Source organism: Varanus komodoensis, unplaced genomic scaffold (assembly GCF_004798865.1).
Source record: "Varanus komodoensis strain SLA01 unplaced genomic scaffold, ASM479886v1 scaffold57, whole genome shotgun sequence".
NCBI lineage: Eukaryota > Metazoa > Chordata > Lepidosauria > Squamata > Varanidae > Varanus > Varanus komodoensis.
In genome coordinates, this window is record NW_025336182.1 from 1,150,878 (window position 1) to 1,171,302 (window position 20,425).

The window sequence follows — 20,425 nt, forward strand, 5'->3', positions numbered from 1 at the left end:
CGAAGGAGTTTGTGTAGCTCAAGGAAGCTATGAGTTATGCTGTGCAGGGCCCAGCAGAGAGCTCTGACAAAACGTGATCCACCGGAAAAGGAAATGGCAACCCACTCCAGTATCTTTGCCGTGAAAACCCCATGGACAGTACCAAAAGGCAAAAAGATATGACGCCAGAAGATGAGCCCCTCAGGTCGGAAGGTGTCCAATATGCTACTGGGGAAGAGCAGAGGGCTAGTACTAGTAGCGCCAGAAAGAATGAAGAGACTGGGTCAAAGCCGAAAGGACACTCAGTTGCAGATGTATCTGGTGGTGAAAGGAGAGTCCAGTGCTGCAAAGATCTATACTCCATAGGAACCTGGGATGTAAGATCCACGAATCAAGGCAAGCTGGACGTGGTTAAACAAGAGATGACAGGACTGAACATTGACATCTTAGGAATCAATGAACTAAAATGGACAGGAATGGGTGAATTTAATTCAGATGACCATCAGGTATACTACTGTGGGCAAGAATCCCTCAGAAGAAATGGAGTAGCCTTCATAGTCAATAAAAGAGTAGGAAAAGCAGTTGTTGTCAGTCGCGAAGTCGTGTCCGACTCATCACGACCCCATGGACAACATTCCTCCAGGCCTTCCTGTCCTCCACCATCCCCCAGAGTCCACTTAAGCTCACACCAACTGCTTCAGTGACTCCATCCTGCCACCTCATCCTCTGCCATCCCCTTCTTCTTTTGCCATCTATTGTTCCCAGCATTAGGCTCTTCTCCAGGAAGTCCTTCCTTCTCATTAGGTGGCCAAAGTATTTGAGTTTCATCTTCAGGATCTGGCCTTCTAAAGAGCAGTCAGGGTTGGTCTCCTCCAGGACTGACCGGTTTGATCGCCTTGTGAAATTAGACTTGGCTCACGACCAATTTGGGTCACAACCAGAGTCCTGGAACGGTTTAAGTTCGTGAGCCAAGGTACCACTGTATTATTATTTATTAGAAAGCTTTTCTACGCCGTCCTTCACCTTAAGTCCCAGGATGGTGATACAATAAAAGGACAGTATTGTCTGAATTGACACACATCTTTAAAATAGTATCAACACTTAAAATACCAGGCAAATAAAAAGGTGTTGGCCTGCTGCACCCCTCCGGGGAGCATATTCCATAACTGAGGTGCCACTGCAGAGAAGGCCCTTCTTCGGCTAGCCACTCTCCGGATTCTCAGAGAGGGCTCCTGCGGAAGGGCCTCCGACCTAGAGCTCAGGGCGCGGGCAGGCATGTATGGAAGGAGGCGCTCCTTTAGGTGTGTTGCCCTTTGCACAGGCCTAGAAGCGCAGCCCGCGCCTTCGCACGCTTCCCGGGCGGCCTCTCCGCGTCCCGGGCCGCGGCTCCTCCTGCGCCCGCAGCGCCAACGCCGGCAGTGAAGGCCAAAGGAGCTCGGAAGTAGGGATCCTGCCTAGGTCTACCCTGAGCAAGACTAGAGTTATTCCCATCCTCCCCGGGCACTTTCTGATTGGCGTCTGTGCCGCTCTCGTTACCGGAAGTGCTCCTCTATTTCCGCAAGTTCTCTATGGCCTTCCGTGCCCTCTGCGTCGCGTTCGCGTCTTCCCTGTCGTCTTCCATCTTTGACCCTGGCAGCAACGCAAGCGCAGTAGCGCAAGGAGAAGCTGCCGCGGGCTCTCGGGTTGCCAAGAGGTGAGATGGAGGCGGCCGCGCGGGGCTCGAGGGTCGCCCGGTGATTGGCTCAGCCGCACGGCCCGGAGGTGCCGCTGCCCCTTCGCTCGAGCGCCGCGAGGGGAGCGAAGGTGGCCGAAGGTTCGGCCCGGCCCGGCCCGCCCGCCCGCCCGCCGGCTGCCTGCCCACCGGGTCGGAGTCCCGGAGGCCGCGGCGAGAACGGCGCCGCGGGGCCTCGAGGGAGCGAGAGGCGCCCGGCCGCCGCGCAGAGGTGCCCGCCTGAGGGAGGGAGGCTGGGGCGGAGCAGGCAGGGGCTGCGGGATTAGAGGGCTCGCGGAGCGGAAGGGCAGCCCCCGGCGCGGAGGCCCCGGGGCCCCGGACGGGTGCTCTGCGCGGGCCACCGCGCGCTGGAAGGAGGTCGTCCGAGGGGGCGGAAAGCCCCCGAGCCGGGCGGTGCCGCGCTTCTCCGCCTTGGCGGGTTGCGGACTTCTTCGGGTTCTTACTGACCGCAAGCAGCGCCTGCGAGCCAAGCCCTCAGCCCGCCGTCCCTGTGCTCCCCACGTGCGTGTTGGCGCCGGCGGCTTCCCCATTTCACTCCCCTGCCTCCCGGTGCCAGATGGAGGTCCAGCCCTTTCTAGCAGTCCGAATCGGGGCGAAAGGGGCAACTTGACGGCGAGGGTTCCCTGCATTTCACGCGGGAGGGCTGCGTGCGTCCGGGGAGGGGCGCCTGGTTTGGTGGGATGCACGGGGGCGGGTTCCCTGCAAACCTTCCCCAGCCTTGCTTGAGCTCGCACTCGTGTTTGCAGCGACTCCCATGCCACTTGCCTGCTGCAGGGAGACACCTCTGGGCTTCGCATGTGGATGGGGGAGAAAACTAGTGGGTGGGAACAGAGAGGAGAAGGCAGCAATCCTGCGCGTATTTGAGCAAAACAGAACTTCTAAAACTCCCAGCATTCCCCGCTGCCTGGGGAATGCTGGAAGTCAAGGGAGTTTTGTTCTGTCTAGACATACATAGGATGGTGCCCAAGGTCAGGTCACTTTAAAACTTGAACAGGCCCACAGAACACCTGACCAGCCAAGCCATCAGGGGGTTGGGGTTGGGGTTAGGGGCCACCTTCAGGTCAAGTCCACCTTCTGTTTTTGCCGCCTGCCACAGGTTAGTATACTACATGCATATATATATATAAGCCCAGCAGGCAGATCACAGGCTGCTGTTCCAAGGCATTGGTGAGTTTCTAGATGCCCGGGCTTGGACTAGGGTGAATCTGAGAGAAGCAGTTCCTGGGCTGCTTTTAAATAGTTTTGGATGCTTGGTTCAAATCTTTGTTTGGCCATGAGGCACACTTGCTCATTTTCTCGTTCAGACTGCCCCTGTGGAATAGCTTTGACTATAAATGCAGTCAGAAATATGCAGGATAGAGAGTGATAGAGAATTTTGTGCCAGCTGCCCTGATCCTAGGTAGTACCTGCCAAGATGACATAATTCCTGTTCCCCCTCCTGGCTTTCTGTTGAACTGTACTGCATGTGAGTGTGCATGGATTAGATGCAAGAGCATAGATGCAGCTTCCACACTGCTGTGTGCAGAAATGCACGGCGGCCACAGCTCTTTGGCATCTGGCAAAGTTCTGTAAAATTCTTGCCTCCTTTGTCCTTCTGCCTTGTGGCATTTGGATGTGTAACTTGTAGCAAACTTCTTGGTTGTATGGAATTATAATTAATGGTTTTTCCCAGGGAAAGAAATGGAGTAGTAGGCTTTTCTCCATCTCCTATATAATTACCTTTTCAGTCCATTGGTTTGCCACAGATAGCTTTGTTTTTTGCTGTGAACTGGGAGATTAAGTGTATGTAAGCTGAATGGTTCCAGCTAGGAAGCCCCAGGACCCTGTTTTGTGTTACAAAATTCTGCAAAAACTTTTAAAATGTTAAATAACTTAGCTATTGCAAATTCCTTTTGCCTCTGCAGAAATGAGTTTGGAATTAAAATTAGAAGTGCCTGCTGTCTCTCCAGCTTGTTTGTTTAGCCAGTTGTTGTCCCTCTTGAGAGCTGTGCTGAGTGTAACAGACCCTGTTCAGCCTCCAGACTGCCTGGTGCTGGGCATGTCCCAAGTTCCTGTTTTTGTCTTTTTCTCTCCTCCGGAGCACAAAGCCCCTGCTTCATTGACCAAAGAAGCACGTCCAGAGAGAGTTGCGGCTTGTTATAATCTTGCCCTCCACAAAAATGTAGAAAGGAAACATGCCTCTTTGAAAACATTAGATTGCATTTCTTATTCTGATTTTAATACAAACATATGAAAAAAGAAAACAGCCAAAAGCCTGCAAACTTACTATTTAAATGGAACTTTGTCTAAACAGAATAAATGCAGATAGCTGGACAAACCAGCAAAGTACGGCGAAAGCAGCTAGAGATTACCATTTCTCTCATAGGTTTAAAATGGGTCACACTTGGGAATTGATGGGCCATACATTCAAGAAAGACAGAAAAAAGTGCTTCACGGAGCCTATATTTAACCTATGGAATTTGCTGCTACAGAATGGACACTGCCTGGACAGGGCACCTGTGGGTCCTGGGACAAATGTCCCAGTGCCATAGGAGTGTTCAGATACCCCTTTGGAGGTCAGAGACAGTGCTCTGACCTCAGAAGGGGGACTTGGAGATCTGCCCCTTGCTGCTGGCGTGGAGCAAGCTGCACTGGCTGTCCTTCAAGAGTGGAGCAGCAACCTCTGAGGAGGAGGAAAGGCCGGGGGTGGAGAAGATTGCAGAGGCCAGGATGGGCATCATCCTGAACCTCCTCTAGCCCCCTGCCTTGCACTGGATGATCCAACGCCTCCAAGTTCAGGGTCTTCCAGTCACTGAAGATTATCTTTGATCTCATCCAGCAAAGATCTTCTGCAATTAAGGTCCCTCCCTTCCAAAATCTTCCTCAGTGGTTGAAAGCATTCTGTAGTAAGGACTTGGCCAGAGAGTGAGTTCTCCTGTGTTTGTGCCATCACTGAAAAGCCTGACCTGTGGAGAGAATAGGGTGGGAAGGAAGGTGTGGGAGGAGATACTTTGGATGTTGCTGTGCACAGGTGATCTAGTAAAAATAGTGAGCATTTCAATTTCATTCACACCTGGTATTCACCAGAAGCAGTATTTAGATACTGCTCCATTCAGTTCCTTGTCTCCCTGAACTGTAAAAATGGGTGCCTTTGTTTTTTCCCTCTTGCTGTCATAAGAAAGGCCCAAAGGTCCACCTAGTCCAGCTCTCCGTGCATGTGGTAGCAAACCAGCTGCCGCAGAATCCCTCCAGCAGGACAGGTGCAAGACCTCTGCCTGCCCAAGCCGCTGGGCAAGCGCTGTGTGCAGGGACGCCACCTCAGCTGAAGGAGGGAGCACACGGCCGGCCAGGCTAATAGCCACTGGCTGCCCCCTTGCTCACGAGTCCGCCCAGTCCCTTTTTCATGGGGACCATCACCACTTCCCATGGCAGTGACTTCCACAGTTGAACCGCACGGTGTGTGAAAAGATGCTTCCTTTTATCTGTCAAGAACCTCCCACCAGTGTTATGGGAGAGGGAGGAAAATGTCCATACTGTGTGTTATTTTAAACACCTCTATCATGTCTCCCCGTCCAAAAAAAAATTCTAAGCTGACCAGTCCCAGTTTTTGTAGCCACTCCTCACAGGAGAACTGCTCCAGCCTCCCGGTCCTTTTTGTTGCCCTTCTCTGTATTATCTGCCTTTCTGTTTCTGTCCCTTCTTTAAGTTGTACACCTGAGGGAGGGGACTCTCTTGCTGTTTTTGCTGAACCCCTCTCAGCTGACCATGGGGTCAAAATGTGCCAGCAAAATGTGCCACCTGGGTGAGCATGCAGGATTGGCCCACGCTGCCTGTGCGCATGCCACAGAATGCCACAGGGGATGGTAATAGACATCTTTCCCAAATCTTTGGTTTTCCCTTTCGCTCCCTCAAGCGTTGGCTTCCAGGCTTTTAACCAGCTTTTTGGATGTCCCATCTGGCATACTTGGGCCTTTCTCCAAAGCTCGTGTGAAACAAGGTATGATGTAGATTAACCACCTGTCCTGAATAATATATAGTTTAGCTGCTTGTGAGCAAACAGTAAATGAAAAGGCCTGGGAGGGACATAATTCCACAAAAAAATTAAAAGGTCTACTTTTTCTGGAAAGCCTACTTCACTCCGTGGCTCTGTGTGTTTTAAGCCGTGGATAGGATCCTGTGGGTTACGGATGGCATAGAATAGCTGACATGCTCCTAGAAATACTGCACTGTGGAATTGCTTTCGTGGAACCTGAAAGGCTCACGTGTCACTTCAGATCAAGTTGCCCGCTCTCAGGGTTGTAAACCCAAATCTAAATAATACGAGGGCTTTGGTTCTGTGTCTGCTAAGGGGAACAGTTTCGGGTCCAGAGGCCTGATTGCGTTCCCCACCCCTGGATTCCCTGCAGGCCCAGCCATCTCCCAGCACCACCAGGTTCCCTAGCTGCAGCACTGGCTGGAGCTTTTGCAGCCACTGCTTTGGCCCAGAAACTGGATTCCCTCTGTCCAGAAGCCCCTGGCTAGGGACAGTCAGAGTGACTGAACTCCCTCCTTGCATTTTTCACATGGGGAGGAGCAAGCTGAATTGGCCCAGTCCCCTTTAACCCTTTGTCACCTCCTGATGGAGGGAAGCAATCTGGCTGTGTCCTTGTCAGGTTGAGGGGAACTCGGAGGCCTCACTTCAGGGTAGCTGGGCTTTCGCAGGCTGAGGAAAGCTGAGGCACGCCGAAGCGCTCTTGGGCGAAGCTTCGGCTGAAGTGCTCGCGTGCTGGTCAGGCGGTTTCATCTCCCTGCCCCAGTAGGAAGGGCAAGCGGCAGACTGGGCAGGGGAACCCCCTCTGTTCTTGCCAGTCGGTGAGAAGGCGGTGTGGGTTCGATGAAGAGGGGCTGGAACTCTGGGGGTGGTGCTGGTGACCATGCTCCCCTCCCTCCTCGCTTCTCGCCTCACTCGCACTGCTTCCTACGCAATATAGTCTGATCTCTTTATTTTGCAGAAATGGAAGTGCTGAAGTCTGAAAAGTAGGAACTAAGGACTCAACATGAATGGGGAAAGGATTGCTTTGTCGCCGCCACATCCTTCTCATTGAAAGGTATGATTTAGCCTGTGCTCAAATGCTTCATCCAAGATGGGACTGCTTGAAGATGGCTCATTTCGCACCTCGTACCAGACCACGTACTGCAGGAGACCCGGCGGCCAGGGGAATGTTTTGTAGAGCATGCGGCATGACGCTGGCCACCTAATGCCCTCTCTGGAACCAGCCACCCAGGTGGGAGTGGAGCCATCAGACGATGCTGCTGCCCTCAATTCAGTCCTGTGCAGCCAGCACTGTTGGTGGTGCTGAAACCGCCTGAGAGCCATTTTGTTTAGAGCAGCCCCTAGTCCTCTTTTTTTGGAATATTTACGGTGCAACAAATGCTGCAACAACATGAGAGCGTTGTGGCATGGCAGATACGATGTCGCGCTCAGTGTCTGTGTCCTGCTTGATGGTGTGGCTCCCGAATTTGTGCTCCCGCTCCGTCTTTTTCTAACGGGAACGCTAGTTCAAGTGGATCGGCATAGCTGTGCTGTCATCGGCTGAGTTCACAAATCATGTTCTGATCTTCCAAATTGTGGTTTAGAAGTTTTGGACAATGCTGCATATGTCATAGAATCCTAGAACAGCAGAGTTGGGAGGGGCCTACACAGCCATCCCATCCAACTCTGCCCAGCGCAGGGCTGCCGGGCAAAGCACCTGTCTCAGGCGGCTGCCAGCTGATGTGCAGCCAGCTCCCCAGGTCACCGGTCCCCTTGCCGTGCCTGGACGTGCCTCCCTCCTGCTCTCCGGTGCTTTCTTTCATTTCCAGGTGTCGGGCAGCTACTGCTGCGGTAGTGGTCATGCTGTGGGGCTGGAATCACGAGGCCCAGGGCCACAGCTCTCCTCCCGCCCTGGACCTGCAGCCATAGCGCTCCTGGGCTGAGCATAGGTGGGGGGATCCGGATATTGTGCCAAGCTTCCTTTAGAGGAGATCGAAACGTCCCGTTGTGTGGGGAAAACACCAGGCAGAAAGCCGATTTGGTTAGAATGTGTTTGAGATGGCTTGCGTGACGACGTACTGGACAAACCGTGCAGGCCGGCTCTGCTTGAAGAAGAGCATCCGCATGCGATGTACATGGTTATCTGGCATAATTCCTGTTTCTGCTAGTCAAGGGCCAGGACAAGGAGTGGCGTCCAAACCCTGTCTCTGGGCGTAACTCCTGATTGCTGTTGAGGGAGGGCTAAAGGAGGCCTAGTTGATTAAAGATGTGCTCTTAATTAAGTGGCAGATTTCTTAGAAAACAGTAGTATCTTTTATCCAAGCTCATGGCATGGGGGTAGATGCCATTTTGGAGGAATTCCTGCTTCAGTTCTGAGAGAGCACTGGCTAGAACATGTGGTACATCTTCCAAAAGTGCAAGCTGCGCTTTGCTTTATCAGTGATCCTGTCATCTCACTGCGTTGGCAGTTTCTTTCTTGCTGGGGGGTAACCCTATATCAGGGTGCGCAGTGTTTGTTCTTCCAGGTGCTTTGGCTCATGACTCCCAGCATTCCTCGCTAGTGCCTGTGCTGGACCTGGCCGATGGAGCTATGGTCTGGCAGAGGAGCAAGCCCTTTGCGTGTCTTTTCCCAGGAGCCTCAGCCATGGAGGACAAGCGCAACATCCAGATCATCGAGTGGGAGCACCTGGACAAGAAGAAGTTCTACGTCTTCGGCATCTGCATGACCATGATGATCCGGGTCAGCGTGTACCCCTTCACGCTCATCCGGACGCGGCTGCAGGTCCAGAAGGGGAAGAGTCACTACAACGGGACTTTTGACGCCTTTGTCAAGATCCTGCGGGCAGAGGGGGCGGCCGGGCTCTACCGCGGCTTCTTGGTCAACACGTTCACCTTGATCTCGGGCCAGTGCTACGTGACCACGTACGAGCTCACCCGCAAGTACGTCTCCCGCTACAGCAGCAGCAACACGGTCAAGTCGGTCGTGGCGGGAGGCTCTGCCTCGCTCGTGGCCCAGAGCATCACGGTGCCCATCGACGTGGTCTCCCAGCACCTGATGATGCAGCGGACAGGCGGCAGCATGGGCCGCTTCCAGGTGCAGGCGCACAAGGACAAGCGCTTCCCCGTCTTCGGCCAGACCCGAGACATCATCGCGCAGATCTTCAAGGCCGACGGGCTGCGAGGCTTCTACCGGGGCTACGTGGCCTCCCTGCTCACTTACATTCCCAACAGCGCCGCCTGGTGGCCCTTCTACCACTTCTACGCAGGTAGGAGACGCTGCAGCGAGCACTGGGCTTCCTGGCTCAGCCTTCCCTGGCCACTGTCCGCTCTCAGCCTCTGGGGAACCGCTTCGCTCCAAGGGCAGGTCGCCCCCAGGGAAGCTTCCAGGGGAGATGCGTGGTTCCCCGGCAATCCCACGCATTCTGCACCCCTCCCCTGCACACCTACTCCGTGACACGCGCAGCTTTCCCTGCCCCCTTGGCCTGATCGGGCTGGCGGGGGGCGGGGGGGGCAGCCTGCACAGCACTAACAAAAGTTGCCCCTCACAGTGCCGAGCAGGGAAGGGGCCTGACCTCTTCTCAGCCGAAGAAAGGACTTTTGTGCTGGGACTGGGCAGTCCTGAGGCTGGCGGGCCGGACGGGAAGCCTTCAGGCGCCCAGGTGCAGCCGAAGCCCTGCTGCAGGTGGCCCCCCTTCCGCGGCCGCAAAGGGACAGTCCTTTTGCTGCTGGTTCCCAGAGGGTGGTGCTCTGGTGGCCCCAGGGGCTTCTGCAGGCACCGCCTCCTGGCCGTGCTTGCTCAGCATGCCCCTCCAGCAGGGCCTGGCTCCATGCCCCCAGCGGCTGCAGCCGTGCCTCCCCGTCCCCATCCCCGGCCTCTCCCTCTTGCTTTCAGAACAGCTCTCCAGCCTGACTCCCAAGGACTGCCCGCACCTCCTCCTGCAGGCGATATCTGGGCCAATGGCTGCCGCAACTGCGTCCACCCTCACTAATCCCATGGATGTCATTCGGGCGCGCGTGCAGGTAAGAGCCTCCCTGACCTGCCCGTGTCTCCCTTTCCGGCGAGAGCCATTTGCAGTGCGCCCGGCAGCAGCCCACAGTCCCCTTGCCTGTGCTGCGTTGCGCGCAGTGAAAGGGCCCTGCGTGTGACCGTCCGACACGGCAGGTGCCGGGGCAGATCCCCTGGCTCGTGTCCCCTCTCTGCCCACCACGCGGTCCTTTCCCGGCTCAGAACTCCTCGTGGCTTTCCCTCCACTGCTGGAGAGAGGAGGAGAGCCAGTGGGATGCGGCCATTGCCACAGGGGGAAGGCACATGGGAGGGAAGTTGCTCTGTACACAAGTGGAGACAGAGCTGAAGACCTGAAAGGTTTGCCTCATGGAGGCAAGGCTCCCACTTTCTGAAGGAAGCCTCCTTCTCTTGAAGGTCTTCCTTGACCTCTTGGGAATCGCTTGGGCTTGGTGCTGCCTTTCTTATTGTGGCTTTGGGGGATTTCAGCCTTTTGTCTCCTTCTTATGAGTTTCCTCATTTATTTATTTAGAAAATTTCTATACCGCCCCATTCGCAAAAAGCCTTGGGGCGGCTTACAAAACGAATAAACAATTATACAATTACCTTAAAAATCCGGAGACATCTCAGCACAGATATAAAATCAATAAATACAATCAACAATTAAAATAATGTTTAAATAAAAAGGTCTTGGCCTGGCACCGAAAAACAAATAACGGCGCCAGGCAGACCTCTCTGGGGAGCACATTCCATAGGTGGGGCGCCACCACAGAGAAGGCCCTCCTCCGGGTACTCACCCTCCTAATATCCTTCACGGAGGGTCCCCGGAGAAGGGCCTCTGCCACCGATCTCAAGGGGCGGGAGGGCAAATATGGGCACAGGCACTCCTTTAGATAACCAGGTCCCAAGCCGTTAAGGGCTTTATAGGTAATAACCAGCACCATGAATTGGGCCGGGACTTCAGTGGTGAGCCAGTGAAGCTGATGGAGGACTGGGGTTATATGAGCACAACGCCCCGTCCCCGTCAGCAACCTGGCAGCTCTGTTCTGCACCAATTGAAGTATCCGGACCGTCTTCAAGGGCAGCCCCACGTAGAGTGTGTTACAGAAGTCTAATCGGGAAGTTACCAACGCGTGTGTCACTGTCACCAGGCAGTCGTACTCCAGGTAGGGGCGCAGCTGATGGATCAGCCGAAGCTGAAAGAAAGCGCTCCTCGCCACCACTGTCACCTGAGCTTCTAGCGACAGCTCTGAGTCGAGGAGCACTCCCACGCTGCGAACCCTGTCCCTAAGAGGGAGTGCAACCCCATTCAGGACAAGGTCCAGGTCCCCTGCCCAGAAGCCCGAACCACCTACCTACAGGACCTCTGTCTTGTCTGGATTGAGCTTCAGTTTATTGGCCCTCATCCAGCCCATTACCTCGGCCAGGCACCGGTTCAGCACAGCCACTGCCTCACCTGGATTAGTTGAGAATGAAAGGTAGAGCTGGGTATCATCAGCGTACTGATGATTCCGCAGCCCACACCTCCTGATGACCTCTCCCAGCGGTTTCATGTAGATGTTAAATAGCAAAGGGGACAAAATGGACCCCTGCGGAACTCCATGGCATAACTGCCATGGTGCAGAACCATAGTCCCCCAGCACTACCTTCTGGAATCGGCCATTGAGATAGGAGCGGAACCACTGCAAAGCAGTGCCTCCGACTCCCAATCCCGCTAGCCTATCCAGAAGAATACCATGGTCAATGGTATCGAAAGCCGCTGAGAGGTCCAGGAGCACCAACAGGGACGCACTCCCCCGTCCTTCTCCCTGCACAGGTCATCGTACAGGGCGACCAAGGCAGATTCAGTACCGTACCCGGGTCTGAAGCTGGACTGAAACGGGTCCAGATAATCAGTTTCATCCAAGAGAGCTTGGAGTTGTCCCGCCACCACCCGCTCCAACACCTTGCCCAAATATGGGATGTTGACCACCGGTCTATAATTGGTGGCCATCTCTGGATCCAGGCATGTTTTCTTTAGGACTGGTCGGACTACCGCCTCCTTTAAAGGGGCAGGTACCCGGCCATCCCTCAGAGAGGCGTTGACCACCTCCAGGATCCAGGTCCCTATCCCATGCTTGGCGTTGTTAAGTAGCCAAGAAGGGCAAGGGTCCAATAGACAGGTGGTGGGACGTACTTGTCCAAGCACCTTGTCCACATCAGCAGGCCGCAACAACTGAAATTCATCCATCAATTTTGGACCAGACAGCGGCATTGGCACCTTCCCAGAAGGTTCTGAGTCACTAGTGGAGTCCAGCTCATGACAAATCTGAGCGATTTTCTCCTTAAAATGCTTGGCAAAGTCGTCACAGTGGGCCGTCGAGGGTGGCACAGGATCTTTCTTGGGGCCCGGGTGAACCATCTCCGTACCGCCCGAAAGAGCTCCGCCGGACGGCATTGTGAGGAGGCAATGGAAGCGGAGAAGAATTTCTTCTTTGCTTCCCTCACCGCCACAGCATAGGCTCGAGAGTGAGCTCCCAAGTGTGTTCGGTCAGATTCATACCGTGATTTCCTCCACCTACACTCTAGACGTCTCCCAACCCGCTTCATCGCCCGTAGTTCAGGTGTATACCAAGGGAATGAACTGGCTCTGCGAGGCGGGAGAGGACGCTTAGGAGCAATCGTGTCAATATCCCTGGTCATCTCCCCATTCCACAGTTTGACCAAGGCACCGACAGGAGCACCAGCCTTATCAACCGGGAAATCCCCCAGGGCCTTCAGGAATCCATCCGGCTCCAGGGGCAGACCAGCACAATCGGGTCTGCACCCTCACAGAGGGAAAGGCTGCTCTCAAGCTCAAGCCTCACGAGGAAGTGATCTGACCATGACAGGGGTGTCAGACACAAGTTCCTCACCCTCAGATCCCCTCACCCTCAGATCAGATTCTTCCTGCCCCGTCGAGAAAACCAGGTCCAGAGTGTGTCCACGTTCATGGGTCGGGCCAGTGACATGTTGAGACAGCCCCATGGCCGTCATGGAGGCCGTGAAGTCCTGAAGCGCCCTGGTCGGAACCGTCTCGGCGTGGAGATTGAAGTCCCCCAGGACCAGCATCCTGGGAGTCTTCTACACCAGGTCCGAGATGATCTCCGTCAGCTCAGGCAGGGAGTCTGTTGGGCAGAAGGGTGCACGGTACACCAGCAGAACCCCCAATCTGTCTCGGTCGCCCAACACCAAGTGGAGGCACTCTAGACCCGGCCTCGAGAGGACTGGAAGCCCCATGAGGGAAAGAGAGGCTCGGTAAACCAAAGCGACCCCCCGCTGCCCTCCAGGCATGGTCAGTGCTGGACCAGATACCTGGGCAGGCACCACGCCCGCCCCCCCCCCCCCCCCGCCGGCGGGGAGGAGGCAAGGGCGGCCGCGCAGAGCGGTTATTTTAGATAACGTTCCCCTTTTGACCTCTTTGCTAATCTTCCGCTGAAATGGACAGTGGGGCTCCCGTGTCCGCAGGATAGTAGCAAGCACTGCCGTGCTGCGCAGAGTTGCGAGAAAGGTGTTGGGCTCGTTGGAAAGCTCCCTCGGGGGCTTCCTCCTGGGGGGCTTGCTGGGATGGCTGCCTGCTGTGTGCCTGGAAGCTGGCTGAGATGGTGCCGTGGTTATTTAAGGGACTTCTCGTGACAGCCAGCCAGCAATGCCTGGCTCAGCTGTCAGGTGTTCGGCAAACTGCAGCCTCGGAAACCCCCGAGGGGGAGAACTGGAGAACTGTGGGCTCCGCCGCCTGCTTAGGGACCCCACGCTCTTTGTTCCAGTACCAGCCATCCCCACGCACCCCTCTTGTCTCTCCTTGTCTCGTGTTTCTCGCAACACACACACACACACACACAGGGAGAAGCCATCCTGTGCATGTAAGGTCAACAGTGTAAGAGCTGAGGTGTGTGGGGGTGGGCTAGAGCTACTCGTGCTTTTTGCAGTTCTGTGGGGGGAACCTGTGCCCCTCATCCCCATGGAGTTATGGTTGGGTTGGGCCCTGGTGATAGTCAGTTTTTCCATTTTCACGGGGGTCCTGTGCCCCTAAGCCCCTTGAATGTGGAGAGCCGAATGTGCTGTTTCTGGACCGCAGTCCAGCACTGTGAAGTGAAACTGCGGTGACTGAAGCGGCAGGTATGGGGGTTTCACCACCTGTTGGATCGGACGGCACTGCGAACACCGTTTCCAGGCAGCTCAGCAACTCTCGCCCGTCGTACGAGCTGCCCTGATGCAGTCCCCAGGGCGACCATGCTTAGAGTCCAGCACACAGTTCTGGTCACCAGGCCTAAAAAGGGATATTGTAGAATCAGAAAGAATACAAAAAGGGCGGTGAAATGCTCAGTGGCGTGGAGTGATGCTCCCTATGAGGAAAGGCAACAGCCGTTAAGATCGTTTGACTTAGAAGGGAGGCGAGGGGAGGCGTGGCTGGTGTGCGACGTTCTGCGTAGCGTGGGGGAAATGGCGAGGAAGACGTTGGGCGGGTGAGGCTGTGGGTGTGCTCAGTCAGTGCCCATGAGGCCATCGGGAGACCTGGTGTGGCGGTCGAGGCTGGACTGGGGACCTGCGAGATTCGGAGCGCAAAGCGGCCTTGGAAGGTTCGGTGGGCTTCGGGAAGAGAAGTGTGGGGCACTTTTGTGGGGGAACTCATCGTGCCTCCCTAGGACTGAGGCCCAAGGACTCCAGGATGCCCACAGAACCTCTCGCTGCCCCCCAGGCTCCCTGCCCCCTTGCTTTTGGCCTTAAGCCTTTCCGTGGCTGAGGAATTATTTTTGGCCGAGAGTCTGGCGAGCAGCACAGCAAAGCAAAGGGCTGCCCTCCAGCACCGTATCCATGTGAGTTCAAAAGGGCGGGCTTGAGAGCCACAGTGAAGCCATGCAGTTCAGGGGGAGAGCGTGGAACTGGGGGTCTGGGCGAGGGGGGTGCCAGTCCTCCCTCGGCCATGAAGCCCCGTGGATGATTCGGGGCCAGCCACTCCCAGCCCACCCGTCTTCACAGGGTGCTTGTGCTGAGGGTTAATTGCAATGGAGGAGGCCTGCACAAGCTGCCGTGGGTCCCTCACCAGAGGGAGGAGTGGGGTAGCCATGGAAGGAAATGGTTTCCCCCCCCCCCAGTGGGGCACCCCATGAAACCGACGGTTGGGAGGTTGAGGACACATCAGAGGAAGGCCTTCTTCCCATGGCTGCCAGTCCTCATGGAGACGTGCGGCACGTCCAGGAGCCCCCATCGCTGGGGATTTTGGACCGGAGGCGCACCTGCGCTCCGCTCCTGCTTGAGGGATCCCATGGGCGGTCGGCTGGCCCCTGTGCAGACAGAACGCAGGACTGGATGGGCCCTGGCCTGATCCAGTGGGGCCCTCCGGCGGAAGCCTGCCTCCACAGTGGTTGTTAGTCGCGAAGTCAGTCGTGTCCGACCCATCGCGGCCCCATGGACAGCATTCCTCCAGGCCTTCCGGTCTTCCACTGTCCCCCGGCGTCCACTCAAGCTCTCACCAACTGCTTCAGTGACTCCCACCACTGAGTTCCTCCACAGTACATTCCTTTAAAGGCCCCAGACGTATCGGAACACAGATGTGCAGAATGGAGCTGGCCCGGCCTCCCTTGTGGGGGTGGTCCTGAGCCTGGGAGCAGCGGTGGAGAAGGGCCCGCTTCATGCCCTGCCAGGTAGTGGCGGCACAGAGAAGGGCCCCTGCAAAGCATTTCCAGACCTGGGCTGCCCGTACAGGGGAAGAGGGTCCTTGGCGCGGCCTGGTTCCAAGCAGCAGAGGACTTCACCTCACCTCGTGCCTGAAAATGGACGGGTGGCTGGCACCGCTCTGGCACGTGCTCCCTGGAGCTGGTGCTGGTCAGTGATGACAACGTGGCAGCCGAAAGAACTGGGAAAATGTTCTCCTTTTATTCCCAAGAACTGCTAGCTCTGGGAAAGGCCAGGTTGCGCTGCACTGTGCTGAGGGAGGGGAGCTCTGGGCTGGGCAGGGACAGCGGGGCCTCCTGCCCCACTGGAGGGGCTGCGGCCCCCACTTTGGCTGCCAGAGGTCCCAGGTTTGCTGCCTGGCAGGGCCGGGAAGACCCCTGCCTGAATCCGCTGCTCCCATCCTGGCCAGGTGGCTCAGGGCCCGGCGTGGCACTGAGCCACCCCTGGCATTCACCACCTTGCTGAGGCCTCCGCTCCGAGCAGGAGGAGAGCTTGATTTGGAAATCACACGCTGGTGTTGCAGACCACATACAAGGCCATTTTTAAGGGATTTTCTCGAACAGTGGGGATGATATATTTGTATAAGACGTGAACAAGCTCGTGTATAGTTAATACACGTTAGTACATTATAACCCTTTACTGCTTGTACTGCTTGCCTTGGCTGCTCAAGAAAGGCAGTCTCTACCTTCAGCAGTACATAGATGCAACAGAAATGTTGTCGGAGAGGGAAGGAAATGAACCCTAAACGGTGCTTTGTGCAGCATTTGGATCTTGGAAGCTGTTGCTTCTTTAGCAGAGCGTTTGACCCTCTGAGGCAGCGTGTATGGATCCAAGACTGTCCCCGGTTCCCTGTCCTTGCACTCTTGCCCTGCCACGTTAACCCACACGAGTGCCTGTTCTTTTTGCCCCGCAGGTGGAAGGCAAGAGTTCCATTATTCTCACTTTCAAGCAGCTGATAGCAGAGGAAGGCCCAGGGGGTCTCATGAAGGGCCTCTCGGCCCGCATCATCTCGGCCACCCCTTCTACCATCGTCATTGTGGTGGGGTACGAGACGCTGAAGAAACTAAGCCTCCGCCCAGAGCTGGTGGACTCGCGGCACTGGTAGCAAAAGGGGGAGTGGAGAAACGGACGTCTCTCGAGTCTCTTGGACCATCGCAATGGTTGAAAATTCACCAAAAAGCAAGCGTGGGGGCAGAAGCACTTTCTGAAGCAGCGCTGCTAGTGGAGAATTGGGTGCAGGTGGCCGTGTGCAAGCATTTCTTGGCCCCAGCATTGCTCCCCTCGGGGATCGATTGCCACTCTCTGCAAAAGAAGCACCTACTGTAAAAACCCCTCGAGCTGTTCATCTGTGAGGGAAGCCTGGCCCCACTCCCCAAACCTCAATCCCAAAACTGATTTTGATTCTCCCTTTCAGTTTGCCAAATCCCCACAGTGCGGGAGTAACTTTGTGCAAGACCCTCAGTTGGAGGTTGCCAACTGCAGCAGTGCCCGACACTTTGTTAAAAAGCAGTTCATAAACATGCATCTGCCCAACTCTGAAACTTCTGACAGCTGAAGATTTGAAAGGGGGCACACATGCCAGATGCCAGGAATTGTTTTAAGAGACGCTGCTCTGACGCCTTGACAAGACGTGTAAATACATGTTTTCTTTTGGCTCATCCTTGGAAGCCGGCTTGCCAGTCCCTTGCCCCATTTCTGATATGTCAAAAGCGATTTTAAAAGAATTTCCTTTCTAGCCTGCAGCAGTTGTGGTGCACAATTGTTGTGTTGTGTGTATTTCTGTCTTCTGGGGGGAGCCCTAAAATCCACTCTAGGGAGGATGGCACCCCTTATTCTGTGGCCTTTGCAAATTGGAGTGTGTAAAAATTAGAACCCTAAAATTGCTTCCTCCTGCCAGTTCGTTTTCCTTCTAAGCACAAAGACACCTGGCGATTCTCCTCTTGCATCTCCTTGGGAAGGCAGGGTTCAGTTTTGCTGAAATGTTTTGTATAATACCTAATTTGATCTTTGTATGAGTGTCTCATTCACTGAGTGACTGTTTTGTTAACCGGAAAGACAACGATGTCGGTGGGCAGGAGCACTACTTCCTGCGCTGGTGGGAGCAGGTGGTCAGGTGCGTGTGCACCTGCGGCCTTCGGCACGGCAGAGCGGCCAGCCGGGACGGCAGCCTCTTAGAGTTGTGTGCTCCTGCGGGTGAAATCTGTTTGGGCTCCCGCTTCAGCTGTTGGGACGGTGAGAGCAGAGCGTGGGTGCGGCAGGACCCGTGGCCGTGCGAGGGGCATCTTCCCGCACCAGCTTCCCCGCTCGCCAGCGCAGCTTCATTCTGGGTTCCTTGTTGTCCACAGTGCTCTGGTAGCCATGGAAGACTGGACGGCTGTGAGCGCGGACAGGAGGCCGCATTATCGTGGAAACCAGTTCAGTCCCTCCAGTCGTAAGGGGAAAGGGGCTGAAAGCAGCACTGGGCAGGTGATACTCTTTGCACTTTGGATCTCTTCTCTGCAGCAAGCAGAATGCTTTTTAAAAACTTGGATCAGCGTTTACTCAAGTGCCATAATCAGAAACCAAGAGAGGCTGTAGGCCTTGCGATGTTTGAATGTTGTTCTCCAAGAAGGTTCAGTGGAGGAGTATGTACTATGGGACGACACGTATTTAGTGTGAGGTGGCCACAGGAAGTGGCGGATGCAGACGAGTCTCCCCTAAGCCCATTCAGAGGTCTTGCCCCTCACTGAAAGGGTGGGGTAGCACCAGGCCAGCCTTCCCCAAGCTGGTGCCCTCCAGAGGTTTGGGGCTGCAGTCCTCTGCATTCTTTGCCATTGGCCATGCTGACTGAGGTGATCGGTGTTGGAGTCCAGAGCAGCTAGAAGGCACCCGGTAGGAGTGAGCTGAACTGAGCAGCAGGCCCCACCTTTTCCCGTATTGCTTGTGGAGAAAGAGCTGGGAGAGATGGCATACACTGCACCAACTCTTCACCTGCCCCAGATCAGCCTTGAACCGTCCCCAGCCTGGTGGACTCCCTTGTGTGGACTGCAGTTCCCATCATTCCAATGCAGGCTGAGCATTACTGGCGTTCATGCCTCTGGAGATCAGGCGGGGTGGCTTGGCTCTGGGGTGGATCGGGGCAGGGGCGCACGGCTGCTCTGCACCGTGCCAGCTTGCCGGCCTGGCTGCCTCCCCAGGGCGCTGGGTGCTGCGTGGAGGAACTTGGGTTCGGTGGCGCAGGCCAGGCAAGAGTCTCGGCTCGGGGCATTTTCAGCAGCATGGGCACACGTGTTACGAAGGCCTGATGGGGGTTGTGGGGAGTTTGGGTTTTTTGTAGAGCAGAGGAATCTCTCCCATCTGTGACCCCAAAATTCTCATACCACACAATTATTTTATATGTCGCAAATAACAGAATTTGGTTGGGTTTTGCCAAATTGTTTCCTTGGTTTTTTGCTTTTGTAATGGAGTGTTCAAAAGTATTTCCTGATCAAAAGCAAAGGCTCTTGGCTGAACTGACGTTCCCCGTTGGCAGGCTCCACACATTCTTTGCTGTGTTACGCACTGGGGTGGTCTTGGTGAGCAACTGCTCTTGCTCCAAATGCAGCTGATGACCTGCTGGGCGTACCTGGGTGCAGGTGGGCTCCGGTCAGTTTCTTCAGTGAAGCAACTCATCCCTGTGGGGGTCGGATGGATTAATCCCTTCCTCCAAAGCGGCTGCGATGGTTTTCCAGTGTTACACCACTGACTTCAGTTCATCGGATGTGCCACAGATTCGTACGAAAATACTGTAGCCCTCTTCTCGATGGCTGGTACCTACAGTGCTGGTCCCTCCTGCTGGTTAAAGCACAGCTTATGACCGGTAACGTGTTCGTTCTGGCGAAGTCTGTCCATGTGCATGCTATGCCAAGTACAAATAACCAAGTCTGGTAATTTTTACATAGTGGGCTGAGATCTCGTTCCATTCTTTATCCACTTTTTAAAAGTGGCATTGGTATTCTGACTTAATTGCTGTTTCTAATCTTTAGTGCAAAGAGAATCTGTAAGGAACGCCAGGGAACTGATCTCCCATCAACACACACCTCACTTTGAGCCGGGGGTGCAGAGCAAGCAGGGCCAATGGGGGCTTCAGCAGCTCCCTGGTCTGAGGATGTGCCTGCCGGCATCTTGTCAAAAGGGAAGTGGATTCCCAGGGGTCTCTGATACTGGTGCCTGCTGCTGTTTCAATGCAGAGTATGGATGTATTTGTGTACATGAAAAATAGGTTCAATTTTGCACTGTAAGATGTCTCTGAAGTGTAATTAAATTTTTATTATTTATTTGACCCTTTACCTGGTGGTTCTTACTGTGCTGATACTGTACAAAAGAGGATGGGGCTGTGTTCATGAGGACGGTTGGGGGCTTTGGCAGAGAGCTGCTGGCAGGGCAAATGGCCTGAAGGGTGAACGGCTCGCTGAAACCCTCCGCTGCCTCTTGGCTTGGAGGCAGAGTGCAGGGGGTGTGTCTGAACAAGGCAACGGGGAGGCCAAGTGAGGGTTGGGAGGAACCCTTTCGGAATCCGTCTCTAGCATCCACGGACTTCCTCTTGCGCTGAGCCTGATCATAGAATAGCAGAGCTGGAAGGGGCCATGAAGGCCATTGGATTCACCCCCTGCTGTTGCAGGACACCACGTCACACCATCCCACTCAGAGGGCTGCCCAGTTTCTGCAAAGCGACATGAGCCAAGCCAAGCCAAGCCAAGGGGAAGTCCAGGAATGCTCACAGTCCACCAGCTGTGCAATCAGCAACCTTCCCCATCCGGAGCTGCAGGATGTGGCAGAGGGGCGCCGTGGACAGGCATGCCACACGCCACTTCTGGCACCCAGCTGTCTCCCCCGCCACCCCCTGCTGCCGGGAGAGAGAGGGGACACTACTTGCATAGCGCTGATTCTGGGCAAGCACCCCATGAATGCTGGAAGCATTTGGACTCGGCTGCTGCAAGGAGCCCTGCTCAGGGAAGCTGACCGATCCCCACCCTCAAGGGGACACCCTTGCACACCGTTAGGCTGA

At 55.3% G+C, this 20,425-nt stretch overlaps 1 protein-coding gene across 4 annotated transcripts; it reads left to right on the top strand.

Moving 5' to 3' along the window:
- The first annotated feature begins 1,600 nt into the window (after positions 1 to 1,600).
- Positions 1,601 to 19,699, top strand: SLC25A44 (solute carrier family 25 member 44). Of its 4 annotated transcripts, none has more exons than XM_044449244.1 (5): positions 1,601 to 1,672; positions 6,682 to 6,777; positions 8,336 to 8,968; positions 9,595 to 9,722; positions 16,313 to 19,699. In XM_044449244.1, exons 3-5 carry the CDS (start codon positions 8,347 to 8,349, stop codon positions 16,502 to 16,504), a joined length of 942 nt encoding a protein of 313 aa, XP_044305179.1. In that variant the 5' UTR covers positions 1,601 to 1,672; positions 6,682 to 6,777; positions 8,336 to 8,346; the 3' UTR covers positions 16,505 to 19,699. The 4 variants fall into 4 exon arrangements, with proteins under 4 accessions (XP_044305179.1, XP_044305183.1, XP_044305181.1 ...); XM_044449248.1 differs by having other exon boundaries at positions 9,600 to 9,722; positions 16,313 to 16,448; XM_044449246.1 differs by lacking the exon at positions 1,601 to 1,672 and adding an exon at positions 1,820 to 1,922.
- Positions 19,700 to 20,425: the final 726 nt, after the last annotated feature.